The sequence below is a fragment of the Melozone crissalis genome, unplaced genomic scaffold (genome assembly GCF_028551555.1).
Source record: "Melozone crissalis strain CALT ecotype California unplaced genomic scaffold, PUWL_Pcris_2 ptg000014l_1, whole genome shotgun sequence".
In the NCBI taxonomy this organism is placed as follows: Eukaryota; Metazoa; Chordata; class Aves; order Passeriformes; family Passerellidae; genus Melozone; species Melozone crissalis.
In genome coordinates, this window is record NW_026535792.1 from 8,253,205 (window position 1) to 8,278,728 (window position 25,524).

The window sequence follows — 25,524 nt, forward strand, 5'->3', positions numbered from 1 at the left end:
TTTCAGTAATGGTCTGCCTTATCATGGGTCAGAGAGCCTGTATTTCCTCAAAGCATTTGCTAAACTTCCTCCTACACAGCACAGGGCATGGAAGAGCAGCAGTGTCATCTTTGGTGGGTGTTTCTGTTTGCTTTCCTCTCTGCTGCTACTTCCCTATTCTCTAATCCTTCTCACTTTGAGTCCTCCCTCTTCCCTATTTCTGGTCTCTTTTCCTTTTCTCTCCTTATGTGCCCTCCTGACCAATCTTCCTTTCACGTGACAGTGATGTTTCTGGGCCAGGCAGAGAGAACATGCCATAGATTTCACAAGGTGGGGGAAAACCGGGTATGTTTGTGTGTTCTGGTGCCTGAAAGAGGGAAAGGTACAAGAAAAGTATTCACATACTTCCTATCTTTTGTATAAGCTTACATTTAGACTGGGTGTCCACCTTTTCCTGACACCTGAGAATTGTGTCATGTTTGTTTGCTTTGGCATGGCCCTGTATTATCCTGGTGGTTGATCTGCACTTCAATCTGTATTTTGTGTCATCAGCTTGAGGTTAGCAGATTAACATTTTAATTAACACCAGCACATTCACAGCACTACAAAATGCTTGGGTGTCTCCTCACGTTGATCTCTGTACTGGAACAGGTTTTCAATGTGGTTTTGTTTCAGTTTTAAAATAAGCAGGTTCTATAGCCCAGATCCTATAATCTGTCCACAAAACCTCTTCACTGTGTTTAAAACATTTCCAACAGTCAGGGGCAATTTTACAGGAAATCTTCCACAAGCTAGGTCTTGTGTTGTTTAAATAAGACCCCTTTTCAAACAGCACCTTGTGAGCTTGTGTCTCAGTGAGTGAGCAGCTGTCTCAGATGATGCTGTTTTATCATCTTGCACTGAATCTCTGGCTGTACCATTTGCTGCATTTCTTCTAATGACTGCCAAAAAAGAAACAAAAAAAGGTTGAGCAGCAAACCAATTCTTTGGCTTGGCTATCACAAGTGTCTTCCTTATTGGAAAGATGTGGCCTTTACTATTTAGTTCTAATTTCAAGGATGTTCCCTCATTGGCTTCTACTGACAATGAGTGAATTTTGTGCTGCAGGTGGGACAATGGTGGGACTGGGAGCAGAGGCACCAGCCTCCCTGTTCTTTTTGGTTGGCTGCACATGTCTCTGGTTTTAAGGTGGTGGAACTATCTGGAGAAAATGGAAGAACTTGACGAGGTGCAGCAGCATTGCAAAACTGAAAACCACAAAAGGTGCAGTTTCAGGTGTGAATTGTGCAACTTCCCAAGGGCTGCTGAGCTTGTGGTGGGAGAATCAGTGTGGACATCATCATTTCACCAGGGCCCTGGCACATAAATGACCCCTCCAAAGTGAAACCAGGGCAGTTTGGAGCTGCTGGATCCTTCACCCCCAGCGAGTTACCTGTTACAGGAAGGCCTCAATTTTAGTGAGAGTTTGTAAAATCATGAAGGTGTTAAAGCTGGAAGAAACCTCCAAGAACATCAAGCCCACCCCTAAATCCAGTGCCACATCTAAATACCCCAGGGGAGGTACCTGTGAGGAGAGGACCCCCTTCACCAGGGTCACTGCCTGGCTGGGAACAGCTCCCAGCTGCTGACTCAGGCCAACCCCTGGCACTGATTAACCACTGCCAGGGCCCGGGCAGGGGGTGGGATGGCCACGGAGCAGGGATTGGTTTGTGCCTGAGGACAGAGGGTGGGATTTGATGCTCCTGTGCTCTGGGTTGCAGCACCTGGAGAGGATCTTCCTCCGAGGAAGGTGTGAAGCACCTGGGAGGTGGGAGCTGTGCGTAAGCAGGGGCTGCTCAGGGCTCAGCATGTCTTTCATCCGGGTAGACAAGGACTCGGATTTTCCTCTCCAAAACCTTCCCTATGGGGTTTTCTCCACGAAGGAGGAGGTGAGTAACAGCAAACTTTGTTCTTGGGATGTTGTAATTGTTCCAGGGCTATGAGAGAGCAGAATTTCCCAGCAATGTGGGATAAAGGGAGATTTCCCAGCCTGAGACGCTCATGGGCTTCCTGACCTGATGGCAAAGCCGTAGCTGACACATTGTCTGTTTCCTTAGTGTGGTTATTTTGATTACAGCTTCTTTGAAATTGCACAAAAGAAATCAGAAGTGTTAATACTGATGAGAAATACTTTGGCTAATATGTACAGTAGTTCTTGTGTGGTTTTGATCATTTCTGTGACATCATTTAATCTGTGTTTGACCCTTCCACTCCCTATGTAGAGACACAGTACATTTCACACTCAATTTTTTAATTTTTAACTCAGTCTTTCATTCTCTTTGTGACTGTAATCACACCATGACCCTTAAGAAACCCCATTAACTGCTACTCTTGAGGAGTTTTGCTGGTGGCTGCCAAAGCATTAAACCAGGGCACCAAATGTGTGTTTTACCTGTTTTTGCAGCTGCCCCATTGTGTTCTATTGGGTGTATGTTTATGCAATGCTGCATTAAGTGTGTGCAAATGTGTCATGTTTAAAGCTGGGCCCAAAGCCTGCCAGCTGAGCCAGCTCCAGGCGTTCTATTTTATGATGATCACATAAGAAAATGTGACTCAACCTTTCTACCAAGGAGGTAGCTCTCAATTCCCAATTTTCATGAGAACTGAGCCCAACTAGGCTGAACCTCACACCTCTGAGTGCCTGACAGGATGGAGCTCCTGGAGAAAGGGAAACAAGCCAAGAGCTGCTTGTCAGAAGGAAAAAGTGGAGAATTTATTTGTCATTGCTTATGGAAACTTCATCATTATCTTCTGGTTTCTGCTAGTTATCCATGTAGGTTAAAAAAAAAAAAAGGCAACCTGAAGATTGTGTTTTCTGAAGTGGTATTTTCTGAAGATAAAATGAGATGGTGTGTTTAATCTATTCCAAGATGTGCATGCTGTTATCTAGCAAGTTTGGATTATTTTTCTGCCTTCCTCAGTAACTGTTCTCTGAAAAAGACATCTTCACTCAAACCCTGTGAAATGACAGGCAAGACTTACAGAAATTATTTAGGAGAACAATGTTCTGATGGTAGCTGAATGTTTTAATGATTTCAGGCTAAAATAATTGGTGTCATTCCTGACTATCCCAGTTACAAATTAACCTGACATGACCTTTAGGTTTTTTTCTGCAGGAATGTTTGCTGAATAAGTGCCTACTACCACATTTGGAATCTTGTTTGGAAATGAAAGGTTGAAAAATGGGTTTAATAGCGTATCTTTGAAGATGGTTATTTTGGTGAGCTGCTTTTCAGAGTGGCTGTAATAGCTTGCCTCTCTTTGCCCAGAGACACAATGATGGAGGCTGTGGTGTGTTTCTGCCCCGTGCAGCTGCCCTGGGTCTGTCGCCGCTGGCTCCGCACGGCCTGGGCCATGAACAGGAGCTTTGTCTCCTGGGCTGCATCTGTGCCATTTCCCATGTGTGGGATGCTGTTCCTGCAGCCAGGGTCCAGCCTGGGCTCGGTGTGCTGCTCCTGAGCTCCTGGTGTGCTGTGAGGATGGGTGGTGCAGGGCAGCTTCATCCAGCGAGGCACAGAAACCATGTGCCTGGGCATGGTGTGTCCCCTGGCACCACCAGAGCACCCTCTGTCCTCTGGGGAGGAGCTGGGCTGCAGAAATGGCTGTTTCTCCAAGGGCATGCCCACAGGAATGGAATTCACCCTGCCCATTGGCCTCTCTCTGCCTCTGTTCCCCATTGGCAGGAGGAGCAGGATACTGCAGATGTATGGGCTTAATCTGCAATGCTTGTTGTTAATGAGGGGTGTTAATGAGCAAATCAGCCTCTTCTGGGGGAAAGAGGGCAGGGAGAGAAACCTCTGCTTGTTGTGCTATTCTTTCCCCAAAAGATGAGGATGAGGCTCTTTTCCACCCCTCAGGGTCTGCAGGGAGTCTGCAGTGATGCTCTGCCCATAGGGCTTAACCTTTTTCAGCAGCCAGACTCAGATGGCTCTTGAAGGTTCATTGCTGTGGTTCCAGACCTTTGTCCTGGACTCTCTGTGGTCACTGTCTCCCCCTATGCCCTCTTTGGAGCATTTTTGGCTACAAGCATAAACTTTTCTTGTCTTCCGCCCTCCTCTTGCTGCTTTGCAGCCTCGGCACAGGCTTGGGGTGGCCATTGGGGACCAGATTTTGGATCTCAGCGTCATCAAACACCTTTTCAATGGACCAGCTCTTGCCAAACACCAGCACGTCTTTGACCAGGTATTTATCAGAGTCTGTTCTAATTTCGACAAGCATTTAACAAATATTCCATAAGGCACTTTAGCAACTTGTGGTGAGAAGATAAAGAACGTGAACTGGAAATATGTTGTCAGGCAGGTTCTGGTAGAGCAAAAACCATCGCAGGTGTGACAGCAAGGACAGCAGGGGCGTTGGGGGGTTCTAAAGGTCATTTTCCAGGAAAGAGTCATCATCCTTTGGCAGTGCAGGTGTCTAACACGAAACCTAAATGTTAATTCACTCCTGCTTGTGCCCTCAACACTCCATGGGTGGGATATTACACAGGGAGGTTGTGTAAAGGATAAATATGAACAACCTCTGTCTAGAACTGGCTGAAATATCAAAGCCAGCAGGGCCTGCAGTGGTGTGTCAGGATGGGTGATGCCAGCATGCAGCAGGTCCTGCTGCAGAGGAGTTGTGGGGTGTGATGGGAGTGCAGGCAGCCTTGGGCAGGGGATGGGTGCTCTGGGCAGCCATAGCCCCATAACCCTGGGCACGGGCCTCCAACACTGGGATGGGAGGGTGGGACATCTTCCTGCAGTGAAGGATAAATAAAAATGTGGTTTTTTCTTTGTCCCTGCCCCTGTGTGTCACTGCCAGCCCACCCTGAATGCCTTCATGGGGCTGGGCCGGCCGGCGTGGAGCGAGGCCAGGGCGCTGCTGCAGAAGCTGCTGTCAGCTGCAGAGCCCACCCTGAGGGACAACACGGAGCTGAGGAGGAGGTGAGGGAGCACAGAGTGGCACAGGGAGGTGTCAGCTGTGCCCTGCGTCACCTGAGGGACAGCACACCAAAACCAACACTCTGACGTGGCCTCCTGCGTGGGAATGAACTGGGGTTTGTGCACATCCAGTGCTTCCTTCTCTTAATTACCCAAAGATTAATCTGTGATTAATCCCATGACTGCCCGCAGAGCCAGGGTGTCACCCTGCTCCTGGGAACAGCCAGCTCTGCCCTGGGTGTGTCCAGAGCTGCTGCTGCTGCCTCTCTGTGGGGCTGGGCTGGTGCTCTGGCCACCCCCCTGCACCATGGCCTTCCATGGAGACACAGTTCAAGGGTCTCCACCTCTCCCTCCCTGCCTGTCACACCTGGAGCAGGAAAGGGACATCCCCGGTTTGTCCTCAGTGACTTTGCTACTTGACTTTGCTAAAACTGAGCATGTGGTCACAAACTGGCTTCAGCTTTGGTGCTGTGCAGTGGTGTAGGGACAGGAGACTCTGCTCTGCTCTGTGCTGATGGAAAATGTGGGTGTCCATCAACCCCACACCTCTCCTTTGTCTGGAGCAATGCTTTAAGCACCACAATACCTGCCCTGGCAGTGAGCAGGAGTTGTTCCTCCCTGTCCTGCCAGAATTAGGCAGGATTTAGGATTTTAGGCGTTGAGCTGCTGCTTGCCACATGAGCAGGGCCAGCAGATGGAATCAGAGCCCCCAGGAGCCATGAGCTCATCCTTCCTACCCAGCAGAGGCACTGCTGTCCTGGGCAGGGCTCTGGGATTTCTCTGTGCCCCTTGGGAATCCAGGGCTGCCCCCTCCCCACTCAGCCCCTGGCAGCTGCTCCCTTGCTGCAGCCATCCCAGGAACAGCAGCCTGTGCAGCCACCAGCTCTTCTGCCAGTTTATCTTTTGGGGCTTTTTTTGCAAACTAAAGTAAGGAAGGAGCTGGGGGAGCAAGTCACCTTCTTCCATGCTTCTTAGGGATGGGAGCTGCAAGTTTCCCGAGATCTGAAGGCATAATTTTTCATTTCAGAGCCTTTGTGCCTCAAGCTGCTGCGACGATGCACCTGCCTGCGCACATTGGTGAGTGTGGGGGCAGCCAGGGCACTGCCCTGTGCTCCCACAGGAGCAGCTGCTTCATTTCCAGCTGCCCCAGACAGACACATCACAGCTGTGACAGGGAATGGGCTCTGCAGCAGCCACAAGGAGATCATTGCACGTAATGAAAGCTAGGTGCTGTCTGTGGCACAAGAATAAAAGCCTGGGGAAGCTCAACAGCAGCCAGAGCATTCCTGGATGCAATTTATACTAAATCAGGGGTGTCTGGTGGTACATAACTCCTGTCATCAGCTTGGCATCACCACATGCCTTTGTGACTAGAGCCAGGAAAGAAACACTTGTTCAGTTTCCAACAATTTCCCCTTTTGCCATCAAAAAATATTTCAGATGTTGCGAAGTTTCCAAGGCAGATATTCCAGCATAGCCTCGTGAACAAGTCTGAGTTTCCACTCTGCATCCCAGACCTTGCCTCCACTCCCATGAGGACTGCTTTGCTCTATATTCATATAGATACATGAACATTTCCTGGTTTTAGCAGGAGTTTGTGTTTGGACCCAAACCAACCTGACCAAAGTCACTTGAGGGCATGACCTGCACAGGAACAGGGATGTGAACTTGCCCATTTTCTATACAAGCTCTGCTCTGAGCTGGCTTTTGCCTTCCTAGGGGCACAGCCCTGGCTTGGGACAAAGTCTAGCCTGTCCCAGAGGAACCATGAGGAGTTCCTGAAAATAGTTTCATGTTGAACATGCCCTGTCAGACAATTGCTGGTTCCTGGCTCCCACGGCTACTGGGAATGGACTGCCCTGGTGTGACCGAGCTGGATCACACAGAAATGAGGCATATTTAGGATTCCCTAAATGTACCCACAGCCCTCAGGTGCAGCTCTGTCCCGTGTGTGGTCCCTGCCTCTCCTGGCTGGCTGGGTCCCCCTCTGGGAGGCTGAACTGCAGGGGATAACTCACTGCTGGATGCTCCTGGAGCTGCTGGATAATTACTGAGCTCCCTAACAAGATCATGCAAATACAGCCTCCCAGACGGTGTTTTCCCCTCATTGCTGTGTTTTCCCGTGGCTCAGGAGTGGGAGCTGTTTGCAGGGATGGCAGCAGAGGGCAGCAGGTGTCCTGAGTATCGCCCGGCTCCCTGTGCTGCTGCTGCCGGCTGCTGGGAAAGCAGCGGGAATTGCTTCACTGTGGAAAGGGGGCTGCTGCTTTATGTCCTGCCTTTCCTCTCCTCTTCTCTGCTGGAGACTTAAAAAAAAAAAATTATAAAAGCCATTTTTGTCTGCATAATGTATAGGTGAATTGTTAATCCCCACTTTATGCTATCACTGACATCCCTGAGTGTGACCACGTTCACAGGGATCCGAGGACGAGGGAAGAGACAGGGATCTGACTCCATGTTTCAGAAGGCTTGATTTATTATTTTATGATATTTATTACATTAAAACTATACTAAAAGAATAGAAGAAAGGATTTCATCAGAAGGCGAGCTAAGAATAGAATAGGAAAGAATGATGACAAAGGCTTGTGTCTCAGACAGAGTCCGAGTCAGCTCACTGTGATTGACCATTAATTAGAAACAACTAACATGGGTTAATCAAAGATCCACCTGTTGCATTCCACAGCAATCATTGTTTACATTTTGTTCCTGAGGCCTCTCAGCTTCTCAGGAGGAAAAATCTTAAAAAAAAGGATTTTTCATAAAAGATGTCTGTGACACCCGAGCGCTCCCCCGTCTCCTTCTCTGCTGCTCCCTCCATCCCCAACAGTGGGTGAGGTGCTTCAGCCCCCACGGGTGAGGGCCTTGGCTGCCACTGATCCCTGGTTTATGGCTTCTTTCCCCATGCAGGAGATTACACTGACTTCTATTCCTCACGGCAGCATGCCACAAACGTTGGGATCATGTTCAGGGGGAAGGAGAACGCTCTGATGCCAAACTGGTGAGTGCCTTGGATTGCTCCCTAGTGCAGCATTATTTTGCAGGCTTATCCTTATATATGTAAGATGTTTTAAAGGTCTGAGTAGTTTTTCAGGATCACACTGGTTTCAGTTCATAGCAGATGAGAAGCAGTGTTGTCCAGAGTTCAATATCAGAACCAAATTCCACACATCCCAGCCTCAGCTGAATCTGCACTGCCCCTCATTGCAGGGGCCACACCAGTTACTGTGCAGCCCCCCAGTTCAAAGACAGATATACCTAAAAAATTAGGTTTTGCTGAGTGACAAGAGAGCAGAATTTAAGATCCAAGGAATTAATTGGAGCAGTGGGGCACAGCAGTGCATTAAGACTGCAACATGGCTTTGTTATTATATTGTATTTCGCTTCCATCCTTAGAGTAATGTGCTGAGGTCTGTGCACATGCATGCAGAGCTCCTTCTCCTTGTACCCCACACTCCCGTGGTGCTTCCACCCCAAAAGCTGCTCTGGCACCCAGCTAACCCAGGCCTGTGCTCTTTCTCAAGGCTGCACTTACCTGTGGGTTACCACGGCCGGGCATCGTCTGTTGTGGTGTCTGGGACACCCATCAGGAGACCTGTGGGACAAACAAAACCTGACAATGGTGAGTTCTGGGGGATTTTAATCTGGATTCTTATTTCTTTTATCCTGTAATTTAACTCCACATCATAGAGTAGTGGAGTGGAAGGGTCTGGGATGCCTTGTCTAAAGCCCAGCCTGGGGTCAGGGCAAGAGAAAACCCTGGTTTAAGTCCATTTTCTGTTCCATGCCAAGCAGCACCAGCTGCTGTTTCTTTTTGGCCATTATTTCTATTTCCCTAGCTGCCTCCCTCTTGTGATATATTCTTGCTTCTACCCACAGATAAACCTCCAGTGTTTGGTGCTTGCAAACGTCTGGATATCGAGTTAGAAATGGTGAGAGGCTTTTTTCTCCTTATGACTTCAAATATATTAAAGTAGAAACAGAGAAGAAAGGATGGGTTTAGCTTCTTCTAAACTGAATGCCCCATAAGGCCCACTCCTGTGTTCCTCTCTGAGCTGTCAGTGCTGCAGGCAGTAAGGATTTCTGTGGCACAAACCTTTGCTTTGGGTGAGGAGCAGGGTGCCTTAGCTCACTGGGAGGTTTGCTCATACAGCTCTCAGGCTGGAAAAAGCTCACCTGGCCAAAGCTGAGCACCAGTGGTGCAGTCAGGCAGCAGAATTCTTTTCCACAGCCACCACAGCCCATTTCCTGGTCAGCAGTTACCTCTGAAGCCAGGATCCATCAATGGTCACTGGGGTTTGCAGTCCAGGCTGTCTGCACCTTCTGCTGGAGCAGAGGAAACCCTGAGTTCTTGGCAGTGGGATTCAAACTCCTAATTTTCCTGTCTGGAAAGTTAAAACCTGTGCTGTGGGTGTTGTAAAAAAACATGGTGGGAAGGCACACCATGCTGTGGCTTAGTGTGGTCCAGAAGGGAGGGTTTCATGGGATTCTATTAAGATTTATATCATTTTAATAGCTGATATAATTTTTGTATGTTTTATTCCCAATCCCTTTTAAAAAAGTACTGGAAGAAGTGTAATATTGATGGAAATGGTTATAAAAATGTGGTGAAACTCTTTAATGCTGTAAGGGGAGATGCAGTCCCACAAAGTGGGGTTCCCATGGTGCTGCCATGGCTCTGCCTTCCAGCCTGAGCTCTGCTGCTGGCTGCTGCAAGAACAGAAGGAAAAACTTCCACATTGTAGACAGAAAGAGACAGCTGAGTTTTCCTATAAAATCCTCTGCATGTGCAGGCTGTGGATTCCTAAGGGAATGAGTGCAGGCACCCAGGTCATGGCCTGCTTTACTTGGTGGGGACATTTCTCCACCTGTTTTTCCCCACTGTCTCATCAGGCTCCAGCCACGTTCAGCATCCCCCTGGATGACTTTGAACTCCTTCCTGTTCCCTGTCTGCAGCAATCAGCCCTTCAGTGGGCAAACCTGTTCTGCATCCAGACCCTAATTAGGAGGGACCATTTTTTCCTCCTGCATTTTGACAACACCGTGCCCTTGTTTAATTCCTGTCTCTTAGCAACACAGAGCTTTTAAGTAACTCAAGCCTGCCAGCTTCATGGAGGGGAAGAAAAGGGGAGCAGGCCATGGGTTTTGTCCAAATGTGTGTGGGAAATGGTGCAAAACTCACCCTGTCCAGCCTCTGTTGCTGCTGAGCGCAACTCTCCGTGCAGTAAAGATTTTTAGCTCCAAAAACATAATCAACACGTTGCTTTTTAATTTTTTTATTTATTTTTGTTTTCAGGCATTCTTTGTAGGTCCTGGAAACAAGTTTGGGGAGCCCATTCCCATCAGCAGGGCCCAGGAGCACATCTTTGGGATGGTGCTGATGAACGACTGGAGCGGTGAGCGCAGCACCACGGGAAACCCCAGAGAGGCACAAATTCCATATTCTAAATAGGAATTCATATTCTTCAAAAATTCATATTCTAGCAGAACTGAGCACTGAAAACACTGGTGCCGCTGAAAGGGGAGAAAATGAAGTGTTGCCTGTATCAATCCATCTTTGATCAATTAGTAGAACCAGAAATTGCTGCCTAATGAAGATTTATTTACTTATGAAAGAGCTAATTTCAATCTAGTTCCTTCTGGGCAGGGATGGAGGAGTCATAAGAATGGTGATATCAAGGATGGTGATTGATTTCAGTGTCAGGAAAAGGATTTGGGCATCACAAATCTGTCAGTCTCTGCAAAGATTTAACTTGTTGAAATTCTCCCTATGGCTGGCAAAGACCATTAGCTGGGTATAAAATGATTATTATAAATCTATTTTTATAATTTATATATTATAAGTTATATACAATAAAATACAAATATTATAAATTATAAAAAATTAAAATGGGGGTAAAAATACTGGTCATATGGGGATGGTCTGGTTTGTTTTACTTATTGCTGATTTATCATCCTAATCTAGCTGATCTAAGAAAATTGGGTTGAAAATGGATGGATTTATATTAGGATTTGAGCACAAGGAAAGGCTGGGGACGGCAATTTCAATTCATGTTACTCTTTCATTGGTCTGATGGATGTGCAATTCCTAGGATATGTTTCACTGCATTGCTTTGAATGTTCTCTTCCCAGCCCGTGACATCCAGAAGTGGGAATATGTTCCTCTGGGTCCCTTCCTGAGCAAAAGCCTTGGCACAACCATCTCTCCCTGGGTTGTCACCATGGAAGCTCTCATGCCATTTGTGCTGCCAAACCCCGTGCAGGTCAGCAAGAGAAAAGGTTGGAATAAAGGAAAAACAGTGCTGGGAAAATGTCAGCAGAGCTGGAAGGTGGCATCAGCAGAAATCACTGAGCTGCCTCCATGCCAAGGATTGTCTCCATGGAATTCACAGCTGGGATTCTGTTTCTGAGCAGATGAGGGCAACCAGGGCCCTCTGGGTTCAAGTGCTCATTGATGTCACTGGCCCTGGCACGTGTTGTGCTGTCATCCTGCTTGAGGGGGGCAGAAAAATCATCTTTAAAACACCTGGAAAATAAAACTAATCAGAGCTTCTTCTGGGTCTTTGGTAGCAGTAAGTGGTGGAGAGAGGTTGGAGTCAAGCCAGAGCACTTTGTTCAAGCATTTCCAGTTGTCTGCATTGTGCAGGTGGTTAAAACTGGAATAGATAACAGAGTCTTGCAGAGACCTCACCATCTTTGTGCAGGCACAGAGCAGAGGTGTGCTGGCACTCTGTTTGTGCCACAATGAAATGATGGGCATGGCTCTTGCAAGCCTTGTGCAGAAAAAGGAATTGGATTACATGCATTTCATGCCTGTTCAGAAATATCTTTAAAAGTGTGTGCATGAGACCAGAGAAAAGTGATAATCTGAGCAGCAAGAATGGTGAAGTGAATGGGTTGTGCAGCACAGGCTGGGTACACCCACACTCGCTGGAATGTCTCGTGGATTGTTAAATTCCTTTTGGTTTATGATGTGTTTTATGTTCCTTTAGGATCCCAAGCCACTGCCCTACCTTCAGGATAAAGAGCCCTACACTTTTGACATCAAGCTCTTTGTTGCCATAAAAGGTATGGCAAAGCTGAGTGGGTTGCAAAGCTGCAATTGCCAATTAAATTTTGTGTGCTCCTTCTTCTCCTGCTTTGCCCAGGGAAAGGGGCAGAGCTGCTCTGCTCCCTGCTGGCGGTGCAGCACTGTGCCAAGCAGGGAGTGCTCCCCTTCAGGGTCCCTGAGGGGTCTCCCTGCACAGCCAGGGCTCACCAGGGCATGGAATGAGCAGATTTTGGGGGATCCAGATGTTAACCCAGCTCAGCCCCCGCCTTAGGGCCCTGCTGACCACAAGGTCCAGGTGTTTCTCCCACAGAAAAGCAGAGGGTGAGAAATGGGCAGCTTGATGCTGCTCCAGTGCAACCCACACACTTGTTTTCTATGAAATCCCAGTCTTCATAGCAATAGAAAATGTTATTACTGCTCTCTCACTAGGGATTACAGTGATAAAAGAAGTCTCCATCCATCTGTAAAATAAAAAGACTCTGACATCATTCATCCAACACAAACAAATTGCTTCTCTCTTTTTTATCCTTTATTTTCTGCAGGAGAAGGAATGAGCACGCCAGCTACTATATGCAGATCCAATTTCAAGGTAAGGCTCCAGTATCTTTTGTTTATTTGCAATCTTGCTGATGCCATCATCTCCAGCCCAGGCAATTTCAAACCCTGCTTTCTGCATTAGACTCATAGAACAGGATCGTAGAACCACTAAGGTTGGAAAAGACCTCCAAGATCATTGAATCCAAATATTAACCCAGGACCGCCAAGCCCATGACTAAACCACATCCCTCACACCCACACACCTTTTGAACACTTCCAAGGATGGTGAATCCACCACCTCCCTGAGCAGTCCAAAATTTTCCAAAAAATGAAAAAAACATTTCATTTTTGAAAGATGAAATGAAGACGGTGATGGTTCCCCCTGTGAGGTGGGAACACTTGAATGCTTGGTGAAGGGAACAGCTCTCCCTGCTGCTCACTTTAGGGTGCTCAGAGCATCCTGAGCTCTGTGCATTTGGCAGGGAATTGTCTCTTGCAACGCAGCTCTGCAGCCACAGCTCTGATTTGGATGCCACTCACTGCTGCCAGCCTGAGCCTGGGTCTGCCCCATCCCCTCTGTGGCTCTGCCTCCACCCCCCAGTTGAAACCAGGAGATTTATGTGCCAGCTGCAGCAGTTCTCAATCCATTTCATATTCACATTTGGCTCTTTGCATAGTAATTACCTTAATCAGTAAATCAGTAGTCAGCAAATCAGTAATAAGCAGATTTTTCTACGAGGCTGTTAAAATACTGGGTGTAATCATGGAGCTTGGGTCAGCAGTACTGGTCTTAGAGGGGAAGAAGAGGAAAAATGAAATCCAGCTGAAATAAGAAAAATTTTGTGACCGTGTTCACAGGGGTCTGACGATGAGGGAAGAGATGAGGATCTGACTCCATGTTTCAGAAGGCTGATTTATTATGTTATGATATATATTACATTAAAACTATACTAAAAGAATAGAAGTAAGGATTTCATCAGAAGGCTGGCTAAGAGTGGAAAAAGAAAGAATGATAACAAAAGTTGCTGTCTGGGACGGAGAGTTCGAGCCAGCTGGGCTGTGATTGGCCATTAATTAGAAACAACCACATGAGACCAATCACAGATCCACCTGTTGCATTCCACAGCAGCAGATAATCATTGTTTACATTTTGCTCCTGAGGCCTCTCTGCTTCTCAAGAGAAAAAATCCTAAGGAAAAGATTTTTCATAAAAGATGTCTGTGACAAAATTTTAAGGGACTAAATTGCATGTTAAGGTGTGGGTTTTATGAATGCCACAGGCCAGGCCACACTCTGCACAGCCTAATGGCCACCAGAGAAGTTTTTGCTTTGTTGCCTCCTTGCTTCAGCTCCTGTTCCTCCTTCCCCCAGCACATGTACTGGACCATGAAGCAGCAGCTGGCTCATCATTCCATCAATGGCTGCAACCTCAGGCCTGGAGACCTGCTGGCCTCCGGCACCATCAGTGGACCTGTAAGTGTTGAAACCACGATAATCACTGGTCAGCAACCAGAGCCAACAGAGCAGGGCTTGGGGCTGGGCCCTTCCTGACCTGAGCACCACAAAACCATCTGCAGCTCTCTCCCAGGCACTCTGGGGTGCTGCTTTGGTAGCCCTAGATTCACACTGAGAAGGGATTGGTTTGGGTAGGGTTTCTGCTTGACTGGGTTTTTTATGTTGTTGAGTTTTGGGGTTTTGATCTCTCCTGTACTTCTTTCCCTAAGAACTATTTTACAAGAGATGCAAATTGACTTCTGTGTGGAAGCATCCTCACAATCCATTTACCCTCTGTGAAATGCAGCTTTTTATTTCTGAAAAGAATGTAAAAGATGCCTGGGTATAACTTTTAGTTTCTCCAATGAAGCTGGAGCCAGCTTCACAAGCTGTCACTCCCCTTGAGCTGCCATTTGGACTGGGGCTGCAATAAATGGGCAGCCCTCACTTTCTGAACCACCAAACACAACTCCTGTACATGCTGTCTCAAAGACAGCCTCAGGTAGGCTGTTTGCAAGCTGGGATGCCTGTACTTCACTTTTGAGCATTTCTGAGGTGCTTTTTGAATCTTCATATTATTGTACTGCAGAAGACACTAAAGACTCACAAAGAGCTTTGCTCTTCTGAAGAACAAAATGTAATTAAAATCTGAAACATGATTACATAAAACCCCTGCATTTGTAGAAATCTCCTCCACTTCTTTCCATTCTTGCTGTGGCAGACCCAAAGTGCTTTTACAGGTTGAACACTGTGTTAAATACACCAGATAACAGCTGTAAGCATCACTAATAATTCTTGCCAATAGCCAGCAAGAAAATAAAATGCAAAGTCAGGAAAAGGACCCAATGTATCAATGAATTAATTCAACAGCAAAACTCTGTTCTGTAGAGGTAACATCCTTGCGTGTCTGCTCCCAGCAGCAAGAAGCTGAACAGCAGGAAAAGACACTAAAAAACAGTTTATTTGTTTCTGAACTCTTGCTGCAGGAGCCAGAGAGCTTTGGCTCCATGCTGGAGCTGTCCTGGAATGGAACAAAAGAAATCCCTCTCGGCAGTGGGCAGTGTCGGAAGTTCCTGCAGGATGGAGATGAAGTCATTCTGACAGGTAAGGGCTGGAGAGCTGCTCTGGCACTGCAGCAAGGACACGTGGCCATGGGCTGAGCCAGCAGCACAGCCCCTGGTGCGGAGCTGGGCTGTTCTGTGCACGCCTGCCATGCAAGCACAGCTGTTTCCATCCTGCCTGCGAGGAGGCCAAAGCTGTGCATGGAAATTGCCCTGCCATAAATGCTCCCTAGAATGGATTATTTGCTTTGCTGCGTCCCCAATGCTCTTGCTATGCCACTTGGTGTGTGAGCACCAAGGAGATGATGGAGGTAGGTTTGCCTTTATGGGTAAAAATACCCCAGGACTAGGAGCAGTTGATCATTGAATTGTTGAATTGTTTCCACCACAGTACAACTTTGCATGTGGAGCAGAGATTGGAAAATGCTAAAAAAAGTTATTTTTCAAATAATATTTCATTTGTAACCTAGGCCTATTCAGTGAAGTGTGTTGCAAATTAAGTATGAGTGAAACAGCATGGAACCTTCTAGAGCAGCTGACCAGCTTCCCTCTGAAGAGGGCTCTACTTGAGAGCAGTTTCATGCTGAGACATGGTTTTAGTGTTCATCTTGATAATCTAAGGATTTTATGAAATTAATTTTACCACAGTGTTTTGTGATCTAAATCCCACTCTTAACTTCTTTTTAACCCAAAGCCTAGTGCAAAACAAATCTAGTTTTTCCTTTCCTCTCATCATTGGGGTGCAAATATTTGGCAAGAAACTTTTGTTTCAAGCCTGCAGTGTCTTTGCTGTGTGACCTGCAGGGGTTTTGGGGAATGTCCTGGGGGATGTTGTGTGTCACAGCTGGGCCCCAGCCAGTGCCACCCCTGGCTCTGAGCAGCTTCATCCTGCTGATGTGGTCAGAGATGTCTGCACATGGCTCAGGCAATGGGGAAAGGCTTCACAGTGTGACTGAGGGCAGAGAAAATGTGAGTGAGAAACTCCTGGGCAGCTGCCTCGTGGTGTGATGTTAATGTGTGCCTGGGTCTGCTCAACCCAACCTGGACTCCTAGGGTTTTTGACAAAACAGTTGAAAATTATAAACTGGTTTTCTCTGGAAAAACAAAACAAAACAAAACAAAAAAACTAGGAAAAGTGACAAATTTTCTGTGATTAAAAAAAAGTATAATATGTAAATGTAAAATATATACTGGATAATATACTGTAATATATACTGTAAAATATATACTATATATGTATATATGTATATGTGTGTGTGTATATATATATATGTATATGTATATAAAATTTATAAAAATCAATGTAAAATATGTACTGGAATGTATATATTCCAGTCCCCTGGCAATGCCAGTGCCTCCTGCCTGGAAGCCCATCCAAGAGCATTTCAAATCCTGTTTCTGTGAGCTGCTGCCAGTTTGACAGAGGAAGATGCTGAGACAGCTGGAGGTGGGGCTGTACTATGGAGAGCCACAGGTGGTGAACCTGAGGAGTCCCCAGTGCCCCTGACACCCTCCAGCCCAGAGAGTGTCCATGCTGCAATGTGGAGCCACCTGAGGCTGCTCTCTGCAGGCTCCCACAGATGCAGGGACACTCCTGCAGCAATCCAGAGTGCCACGCTGCCCTCCAGAGTGCCCAGTCTCCCTCCAGTAGCTGTGCCAGGAGCCCTAAATTAGGGTGCAGTGAGGGCTGATGCACATCCCTGTGGAATTGCACACTCCCTTTGGCAAGGAGCCCCTCACAGTTTGGGATGGGGAGCCAGCCTGGAGACAAATGTGACCAGCCCAGGAGCCATGCTCTGCCTGCCCAATTAACAAGCTGTGTTAATTCATTAAGTACTTTGAATCCTGAATGTCTTTAATGTTTAAAGGTGGCATGATTGCTGTAGGCTGGGGAAGGCAGGGGGCAGTGCCAGGTCAGTTGTTCTGCTGGGCTGGTTCACACTGGCACCGTTTGTCGCTGTGGCACCAGGGCAGTGCAAGGAGCTGGGGCTGTGTGGGAGCTGCCCCTGTTTATTTATTCATTTATTGATGTATGGCAGGTCCAGGGCCTTAGAGCACCCCTGGGGCAGGGCTGGTGCTATTCCATCCCCTCCCAAGGCACTGCCAAGTGCTCAACACATCATTTCTGGTTTCCTCTTTCAACTCTGTATTCTTACTCCCCACCTGGGACCAATTTCAGAGACTTAACACACCAAATGAGAGAAATGTATTTCTCCCAAGAAGTGGCTCAGCACGGCAGGGGAAGGCTCCTGGTGGTGCTGGGCAGCCAAAACCCCTCAGCAGCTCCTTGGCACCCTCAGAGCTCAGGCCAAGCATGCTGGCAGACCAGGGCTGGCTCTGGTCAGTGTGCTGCTCCTTGGTGCTGCTCTGAATTGTGCCTGACAGCAGGGACAGCCAAACTGGACTGAAATCATCAGCTGCTGCTCAAAGGAAAGCTGGCAATGAAGCCTAATGAGGCACATGGAGGCTGGGCTGAGCCTTGCAGTGCCTTTTTCCACTGCTGCTTAAGGATGAGGATTACCTGGCAGGTACCAGGACAGTGTGTGTGGTTTTACACAAGCTCTTAGAGACACCACTGGCCTTGGAAAACTTCCTTTCAGCCTGGCTGTGAGAGCTGCACTGTGGCTTAGGGCTGGCAGGGTCTCTCTTTGTGCTGCAGTCACTTTGGCTGCCCTGCAGCCTGAGCCCACCCTTCCTCTTGCTCAGGGGAGTTTTCCCCTGATCTGTGCTAAAGTGGGAATTAGGGGCCATTCTGCTGAGCTCCTCCTTGGCTTCTTGAAGGAGCTGTTTTCAATCACATGCAGGTGATGTATTCCATCAGGAAAATCCATCTCTAGCTATGAAATCAGTCCTTAAAATGCAGCATATGCCACTTGTCCTTCCTTTGATCAGCTGCTGTAGCAGAGGGCTGCAGAACTTATCAGAGGGGCCAGGCTGTGTCCCCTGCTCTGCCTGCAGCTTTGTGGTGGCTGCTGTTTGTGGAGCAGCAGGAGGAGCTGCAGCATCCCTGTCCCAATGCCACCCCTCCATCTCACAGGAGCAGGGACACCCAGAGCTGTCCCGTGGTCAGAGATGCTGTCACAGCCCCTGAGCTCTGCAGCACCCCTCTTATATAACAGAGCATTAATGAGAACTTGGAGTCAGATGCTGGATTTCTCATGGAACTAAACCACTTTAGCCAGTGAAAAAGCTTCTGCAAGGGTAGGAGCTGCTGTTTGAGGGGTTTAATGACTGCCTTTCTGGCTGCCAGCATCCCAACATCCCAAGAGCGGCCCTGGTGCTGCAGAAAGAGAATCCAGATTTATTTGATTAATTGCAGGGCTGGGCCAGGCAGTGAATCAGTTTGCCAGGTAGATTGATGGTGCTGCAGGTTAGGTTTGAAAACAGAAATATTGCTGGCACATCTTGTTTGTTCTCTGATCAATTCACTGAACTTGCATATTGCTGTGTTTAACAGTTTGTGCTTCTTTTTTCTCATATTCCTGAGCCACTTGAACTCTTCCAGGTGCTCTTTTTTCCTGCCCTTCATTGCATATCTGAGATGTTTTCACTTGGTTTTATCCCCTTTATGCCTTTATTCACTTTTATTCCTGGCTAAACCCTGCTGTCCTCACAGAACAAGCTGTGTGTTGTTTTCTGTCCCCAGGGTACTGCCAGGGCAATGGCTTCCGTGTGGGATTTGGCCAGTGCTCAGGAAAAATCCTTCCAGCCCTGTCCAATCCATGAGGCCTGGAGTGATGTGACATCCAAGGAGGAATCCTCCCACCTCCACCAGTCATCCTGCTTTATTCAGATTTATTATTTTTATATGAGTGATTGTAATCTTACTCTTTTTAATTGTCAATAAATATCTTAAAGGTGAATGTGGCTCTCTGGTGTGATAAGGAAAGGATTTCAATGCTGGCCTAAAAATTCTCAGAATATGAATAAGGTGATTGAAATGGAAAATGAGATTCTTAACTCTTCTACCATGTTAATGTTTTTTTCATAATTATAAAAAGAGGCTTTCAAGTCAGCTTAAATATTCAGAGAACTAGGCTGATGATAAGAGCTGAGACTCCATGCTGGCTTCCTTTTTGCACAGTGTTAATATGCTGGAGGTGCAACCCTGGAGCCAAGCTGCATATGGTTGTTAAAACTTGTAGACCTTCCTGAGCAAGAGTTACATGCCAGTGCTCTAAAATAATTGGCAAAATAATTGGCAATAATTTCCAAAGCAGTTTGGAAATGTGACAATCAACACTACTGAAGGCAACAGGCAGGATGCCCCTGCTCCTCCTGCCCTTACACAACCAGAGCCAGTTTCCTGCCCCAGAAAGTGATTTATTCCAGCCCAGAGATGGGGGACTGTGTTGGGGCACCCCTCAACAGGTCATGGTCAGAAGATCACCCTTGCTCCTCCTGCCCTGTTTAGAGAAGGGAATTCCCTGTTTCTGTCTCACCCTGTGCACCAGCATCCCTGGGGTGGGGAGGGAGGGGGAATTTCATCACTGGGGTGATCCCCAGGCACTCCCTGGTGGCAGTGACACCCTGCCACTCAATGGGGCTGTGACAAGGACACCAAGCAGGCCAAGCCCCTTCCTGCACCCCAAAAGGCATCTGGTGCCACAGCATTCCCTTGCAGCAGCCAGTAAACACAGCACATGCCACTTTCCTCAAGTGTAAAGGGCATCTGCTGTCTCCTGCTGGCCTACAAATCAATTTAACTCCATGGCCCAGTGCCAAATCACATCAATTAGAGGACGTTACTGACTGGAGCAGCTCGGGAGACCGGATAATGAACTGTGGTGTAGTGCAAGGGGAACTTGTTAAATATTTGCTTGGTCCTCAAAGTGAAGAACCTGATGAGGCTGCTGGCTCCATGTGGTGACAGCAGGATGAGCCCGTGCTCCTGCTTTTCCAGGCTGTCCCATGGCTGCTGGAAAGCTCTGCCAGGTATTTTTGCTGATGTGGGCTGTGAGGACATTTGATGTCATCCTGGGGAGCACCTGGGGCTGACAAGGAATGTGAACCTTATGGCCATGCAGAAGAGAAAAATTAATTTGAAATGAAAATTAAAGAAAGAAATGTGTCAGTGTATATAAATCACTGCTAATGGGGCATGTGCACTGTAATGGGCTGTCTTTCAGTGTGCCACAATAATAGTTCTTTAAAGAGTGATACTTGGAGGTTTATCCCCAAATTTCCTGATTTGGAAAACACTGGCTCTTTGTTGTTTATCAAGGAAAAGCTATTTTGCCTTCAGGCTCTTGGAGCTGAACTAATAGGCAGATATTTATTTAATGTACTCTGACTGGATCATCAATTTATAGATGCTTTGTGCTATCTTTTGACCTCAAAGGACAATTGTGAGTTGACACCTTCCCTCTTGGATTTAGAAACAACCCATCCTGTTCCTCTGGCTTTGCTCCTGGCAGCAGCAGGAGGACACACAAAGCATTTATCCTGGAGAGAAATTTCTCTGCAGAAGCAACATCCATGGTGCACCCTGGCATATCTGATGTCCTGGAAGGGAAATGTCTGACAGAGAGCTGATATTGGGGCAATGTGTCATTGGCCAGCAGCTGTGACCTTGATGCAAGACACTGCACAGCCAAGAACTATGGTGTCCAGGCTTTCTGGGTGCAGGAATACTTAGGGAAATGCAAATCCATAGGGCTCTTCCTGAACTTTGAGCAAGGTGAAGGTGAGTCCTGCACACACCCGATGAATTCCTCTTCCCAAGAGCCGACTGGATGCTGCAATTCCTGCCAGCCAGTGGGAATTGGGGTTGTTACCTTCTGCTCAGGCAGGTCAGTGGTGCTGAGCCCCCAGACCCAGCCAGGATGGAGGCAGCCACCCACAGATCCTTCCAAGCTGGCTCATGCCCCAGCCCCGAGGGAGGAGGTGGCTTTGCAGTGTTCACTCTGCACATCCCTGACCCAAGCACCACGCTGGGGATGGGTGGCAGGAGGGAAGGGCCCCTGTGGCCACAAGGCGACTGAGCTGAGCCTCTCCCGCCTGGGGACACCTGGAGAAGTTCCAGATTCCCAGAAGGTGGGTAATTTCTGGAAAGGACCTCGGGCACAGCAGGTTTCAGAGGTGAGCTGGACAAAGTCCAAAATCCCAGGACAGAGCTCAGAGTCATCTGCTGCCTGCTGCATGGATGGGGGCCAAAATGCCAGGGGATGACAGAAAAGGAGAAAAACTCTTCTGTGTGCCCAAGACCACTTTCTTCCCCCCCAGAAGAAGGCAGTGGGCTCTGTAGCCGTGTTCACAGGGGTCTGAGGATGAGGGAAGAGGCGAGGATCTGACTCCATGTTTCAGAAGGCTTGATTTATTATTTTATGATATATATTATATTAAAACTATACTAAAAGAATAGAAGAAAGGATTTCATTAGAATGAAAGAATAGAGAAAGAAGGAATGATAACAAAGGCTTGTGTCTCAGACAGAGTCCGAGTCAGCTCACTGTGATTGGCCATTAATTAGAAACAACCAACATGGGTTAATCAATGACGCACCTGTTGCATTCCACAGCAGCAGATAACCATTGCTTACATTTTGTTCCTGAGGCCTCTCAGCTTCTCAGGAGGCAAAAATCTTAAAAAAAAAGATTTTTCATAAAAGATGTCTGTGACAGGGCTCTTTTTGGGTGGGCACTGTGGAGAAGGGGGGTCCATGGCCAGTGCAGTGAGCCTGGAGCCACAGCACTGCTGGTTCCCATCCCTGCCAGGGTGCCCTGGGCCAGGGACAGTGAAGGACACACTGTGCTGCAATCTGCTTTGGCCTGGGGCCAGCAGCACCCACTGCCTGGTGGGAAAGCAGCTTCTGACCCAAATTTTGGGACACACACAGGTGGTGTGGGCACCTCCTGCTTGCTCCACCTCCCCTGGGCCAGCTGGGGTCAGTTTGCACCCTGGTCCTTTAAAATGGAGGTCATGGAGCTTTCCTCTTGCTTTGGGGGAAGTTGAGCACTGGTGAAAGGATCAGGAATGAGAAAGTGTTTCAGCCTAACAGGCTGACTGCTTGGAAAAAGTTTATTTTTGAAGTGCCAGTTTCACTTGGGTTGGTTGCCTCTACAAAGAGCTTCCCATGCAGTTCTGGAAGATTCTGTTTCAGTTAGGGTTGAGCATGGCTGTCTCTGCTTCTAGAGATAACTACATTTTGTTTGTTTTAGATGTATAATTTTCTTAGTTTGCTTATAATCTGGCCTCAGACAAAAGTGGAAAAACCCCACAAACAGACTTACAGCTCCTTTTTTGCTGCCCTGTCACAGCACCAGGTTTGTGGGTTTGTAACCTGTGTGTGGAGCAAGAAAATCCTTCTTGGATCTTCAGAAGCCTGGAGGAAAAAGCAAAACCTTTCTGCTGTGTCAGCCACCTGAGAGGCCTCATTCAGGGTCACCCAACGTTGTGTGGGGAGACAGAGCCTTGCTGATGACCAAAGGAAATGGAAATGTGAGTCTAAATTGAAAGCACAGCTCCTGAGCTAGCCTGGAGCATCCTTCTCCTGCCTGGGCAGAGGTCAGCAGTTCCCAGGAGCAATCCATGCTGGAGCACAGATCCAGGGGTGAGTAATGCTGGGCTGGTGGATGGATGGGAGCTCTTGGAGGGGTGCAGGAGCTGCTGATTTATCACAGGGTGGGCACAGAGGCAATAAATCATGCTGCCTGAGACTGTTCCACCTGCTTTTGTTATTTTGCTGGTAGCAAAACTAAAGGCAGCAACTGTTTAGTACTTGGAGATGCATTTTCTTACAGATCAAAGCGTCGTCTGGTTGGTGTGTAATGAAAAAGCTGGGTGTAATTTATAATAGTGCTGTTGGTATAATTAAGTGTCACAAAAAAAAAAACCCCAGCGTGGAATAAACCCTTAAAATGTATTTCAGAATTTAAAGGAACCAATGGTTTTTTGCTGTGAAATGCAGGCACTCTTCACCTGAAGTAGTTTTCTGCAGAGATTCTAATTAGAAACAGATGCGATATCTTGGGGGAAAAAAATTGTTTTGATGTAAGCCTTTGGGTCAGCAATATTCATAGTTCTTCCATTACCCAGGAGTGATAACTCAAAGTAAAACACTCTCTCAGTAGCTGTTCAGGGTCAAGGTGGTGACTTTGTGAAGAGGGACAGGGCTGGTGGGTGATGCTCGCGCAGCTTTTGGCGTAAAGCACTGAGGCAGGAGAACATTGCTCAGGTTTGATTGCTGCTTCTGCTCAGAATGCCCACACAGCTGCTGCTTAGTGAGAAAGAAGGAGATAATTTCTGGGATTTTAAAATTGACTGAAGGCTTTGGAAGTACGTGAGGGACATGCTGAGGTGATGGCACCACGCTGCTCCATACAAATCTGCTGTGAGCGGCTCCTCCTTCTCATCTTCCCTCATTCCCAAGAACTTCTTCACCTCAACTCTTTCAGTGTTGCACAAGTGCTTGGTTTTCCATGGAGTTTTAACCATAGAACTGTGCTTTCTGGTTTTTGCCTGTGCTTTCTGGTTTTACAATACTCTTTGCTCCATAAGCAGCTGAGGCAGGGCTGATGTTAGAGACATCTTTTATGGAAAATCCTTTCCTTAGGATTTTTGCCTCCTGAGAAGCTGAGAGGCCTCAGGAACAAAATGCAAACAATGATTATGTGCTGCTGTGGAATGCAACAGGTGGATCTGTGATTGGCCCCTATTTATTATTATTATTAATGGCCAATCACAGTGAGCTGGCTCAGATAGAGAGCCCAAGCCACAAACCTTTGTTATCATTCTTTCTTTTTCTATTCTTAGCCAGCCTTCTGATGAAATCCTTTCTTCTATTCTTTTAGTATAGTTTTAATATAATATGTATCATAAAATAATAAATCAAGCCTTCTGAAACATGGAGTCAGATCCTCATCCCTTCCCTCATCCAAAAACCCCTGTGAACACGGTCACAGGGCTGCTGTTCACACAGTTATTGAGCATCCAAGGGAAATGCTGCAGGAGCAGAGATCCCTGGCGGTAGCTGGGCATCCTTGGCTCAGCCTGGGGATCAGCACCTTGGTTTTGAACCCTGAGGGGCTGCCTGGGAGGGTTTCTGTCCCGCTCCTCTCTGTGCAGGATCCAGGGATGCTCAGGGCTCAGCCCCTGCAGCATCTCCAGTGCCCTGCAGAGCACAGGGTGCCCTGGAGCTGTTGTATCCTGGGATCCCATTTTGGGGGCTCTGGGAGCTGCTGCAGGGCTGGAGTGTGCCCAGCTCTGCTGCCTGCTCACCCCTGCCAGGTCCTTCCTTTGATCTGCAGAGGCAAGGCAGCAGCTGCAGGAGAAATCCAATCAATCTTAAATATAAAATAAGTTTTGAAAAACTTCGCACTCCTTATGGCTTTGGCATGCTTAATGCAATTTTAATACATTTTTTATTTCTGATTTCCCTGTGTGGGCTGCCTGGCTAGGTTCCAGTACAAAACATGCAGCTTTGTAACTAAGAATTCTCTAATTCAGTGTTTCTTAACAGTGTTGTGAATTTAATTATATATGATGACCTGAGAACAAATGCAACCAGCATTTTCAAATTGCTTATTGCTTTAAAGATGTGTGTGTGAACAGAGTTTTCCTCCTGGCTAGCAAGGTATTGACCATTTTTAATGAAAATAGTATTTAAAAAAATTTTAAAATGTGAAGGAGATGGCTGGAGTCTGAGCACAGCATTTCCCATCTGGGTGCTGTGTTGGCTTCTGAGCTGAGGCAGTCTGAAGCTGCCTGCTGAGACTGAAATGACCCAGCAGGCTGGGGACACCAGGCTGCAGCAGCATCATCTGCCTTGCCATCAGTCCCTGCTCCTTCCAGAAAACCATTTCCAGGGTGTCTGCTCAAATTCGGCTGCTGCTGGCCCCAGTTCAGGTCTGCTCTTACCTTAGCCAGGGCAGCTGTACAGAAAACAGAGTAAAGGCTCCAACCCCTGTTTCTGACCAGGAGAGAAGAAATGATTTATCAGTGGGGCTCAGTCTTTGTGGCAAACTGGGTTCCAGGCACAGAGATCCTGCTGCCAGAGGACTTGCTGCAGGGACAGGCAGGTCTATAAAGCACCCAGCTGTCAGGCAACAGAACTCTTTTTTGCAAGATGAAAGAATTAGCAATTCATCTCTTCATCTTTTTCAAGAGGAGGAGTTCCCTGGGTGATTTTTGCCCTGCATATCCTATGCTCTGGAGCCCCTTCAAAGAGAATCCCCACAGATGCTCCGTGCTCCTCATTTTCAGTTGCTGGCAGGAGGGATTCCAGTCTCAGTGGCCCTATTTCCTTTGGTATGCAATTTGTTACTGATAATGAATTGCTGAAATACAGATGCTGCAGTTTCCCACTGGGCTGAAGCTGACTGCTCTTCCTGGCCAAGGGAGTAACCTGGAATAGCCCCTCTGGAAAGGCTGGAATGGCTGGAAAGTCTGAGCTTCTGCAGAGCCTAAGGGACACCTGGGGCTCCATCAGCTCTGCCCTCAGCTCCAAAAA

The 25,524-nt window shown here is 47.5% G+C and overlaps 1 protein-coding gene across 1 annotated transcript; it reads left to right on the plus strand.

Annotated features, from left to right (window-relative positions):
• The first annotated feature begins 1,811 nt into the window (after nt 1-1,811).
• Nucleotides 1,812-18,800, plus strand: FAH (fumarylacetoacetate hydrolase). Its single transcript, XM_054273018.1, has 14 exons — nt 1,812-1,907; nt 4,090-4,200; nt 4,819-4,940; nt 5,965-6,014; nt 7,842-7,932; nt 8,456-8,553; nt 8,811-8,863; nt 10,228-10,327; nt 11,064-11,194; nt 11,924-11,999; nt 12,525-12,571; nt 13,891-13,992; nt 15,000-15,117; nt 18,721-18,800. Exons 1-14 carry the CDS (start codon nt 1,827-1,829, stop codon nt 18,798-18,800), a joined length of 1,260 nt encoding a protein of 419 aa, XP_054128993.1. The 5' UTR covers nt 1,812-1,826.
• Nucleotides 18,801-25,524: the final 6,724 nt, after the last annotated feature.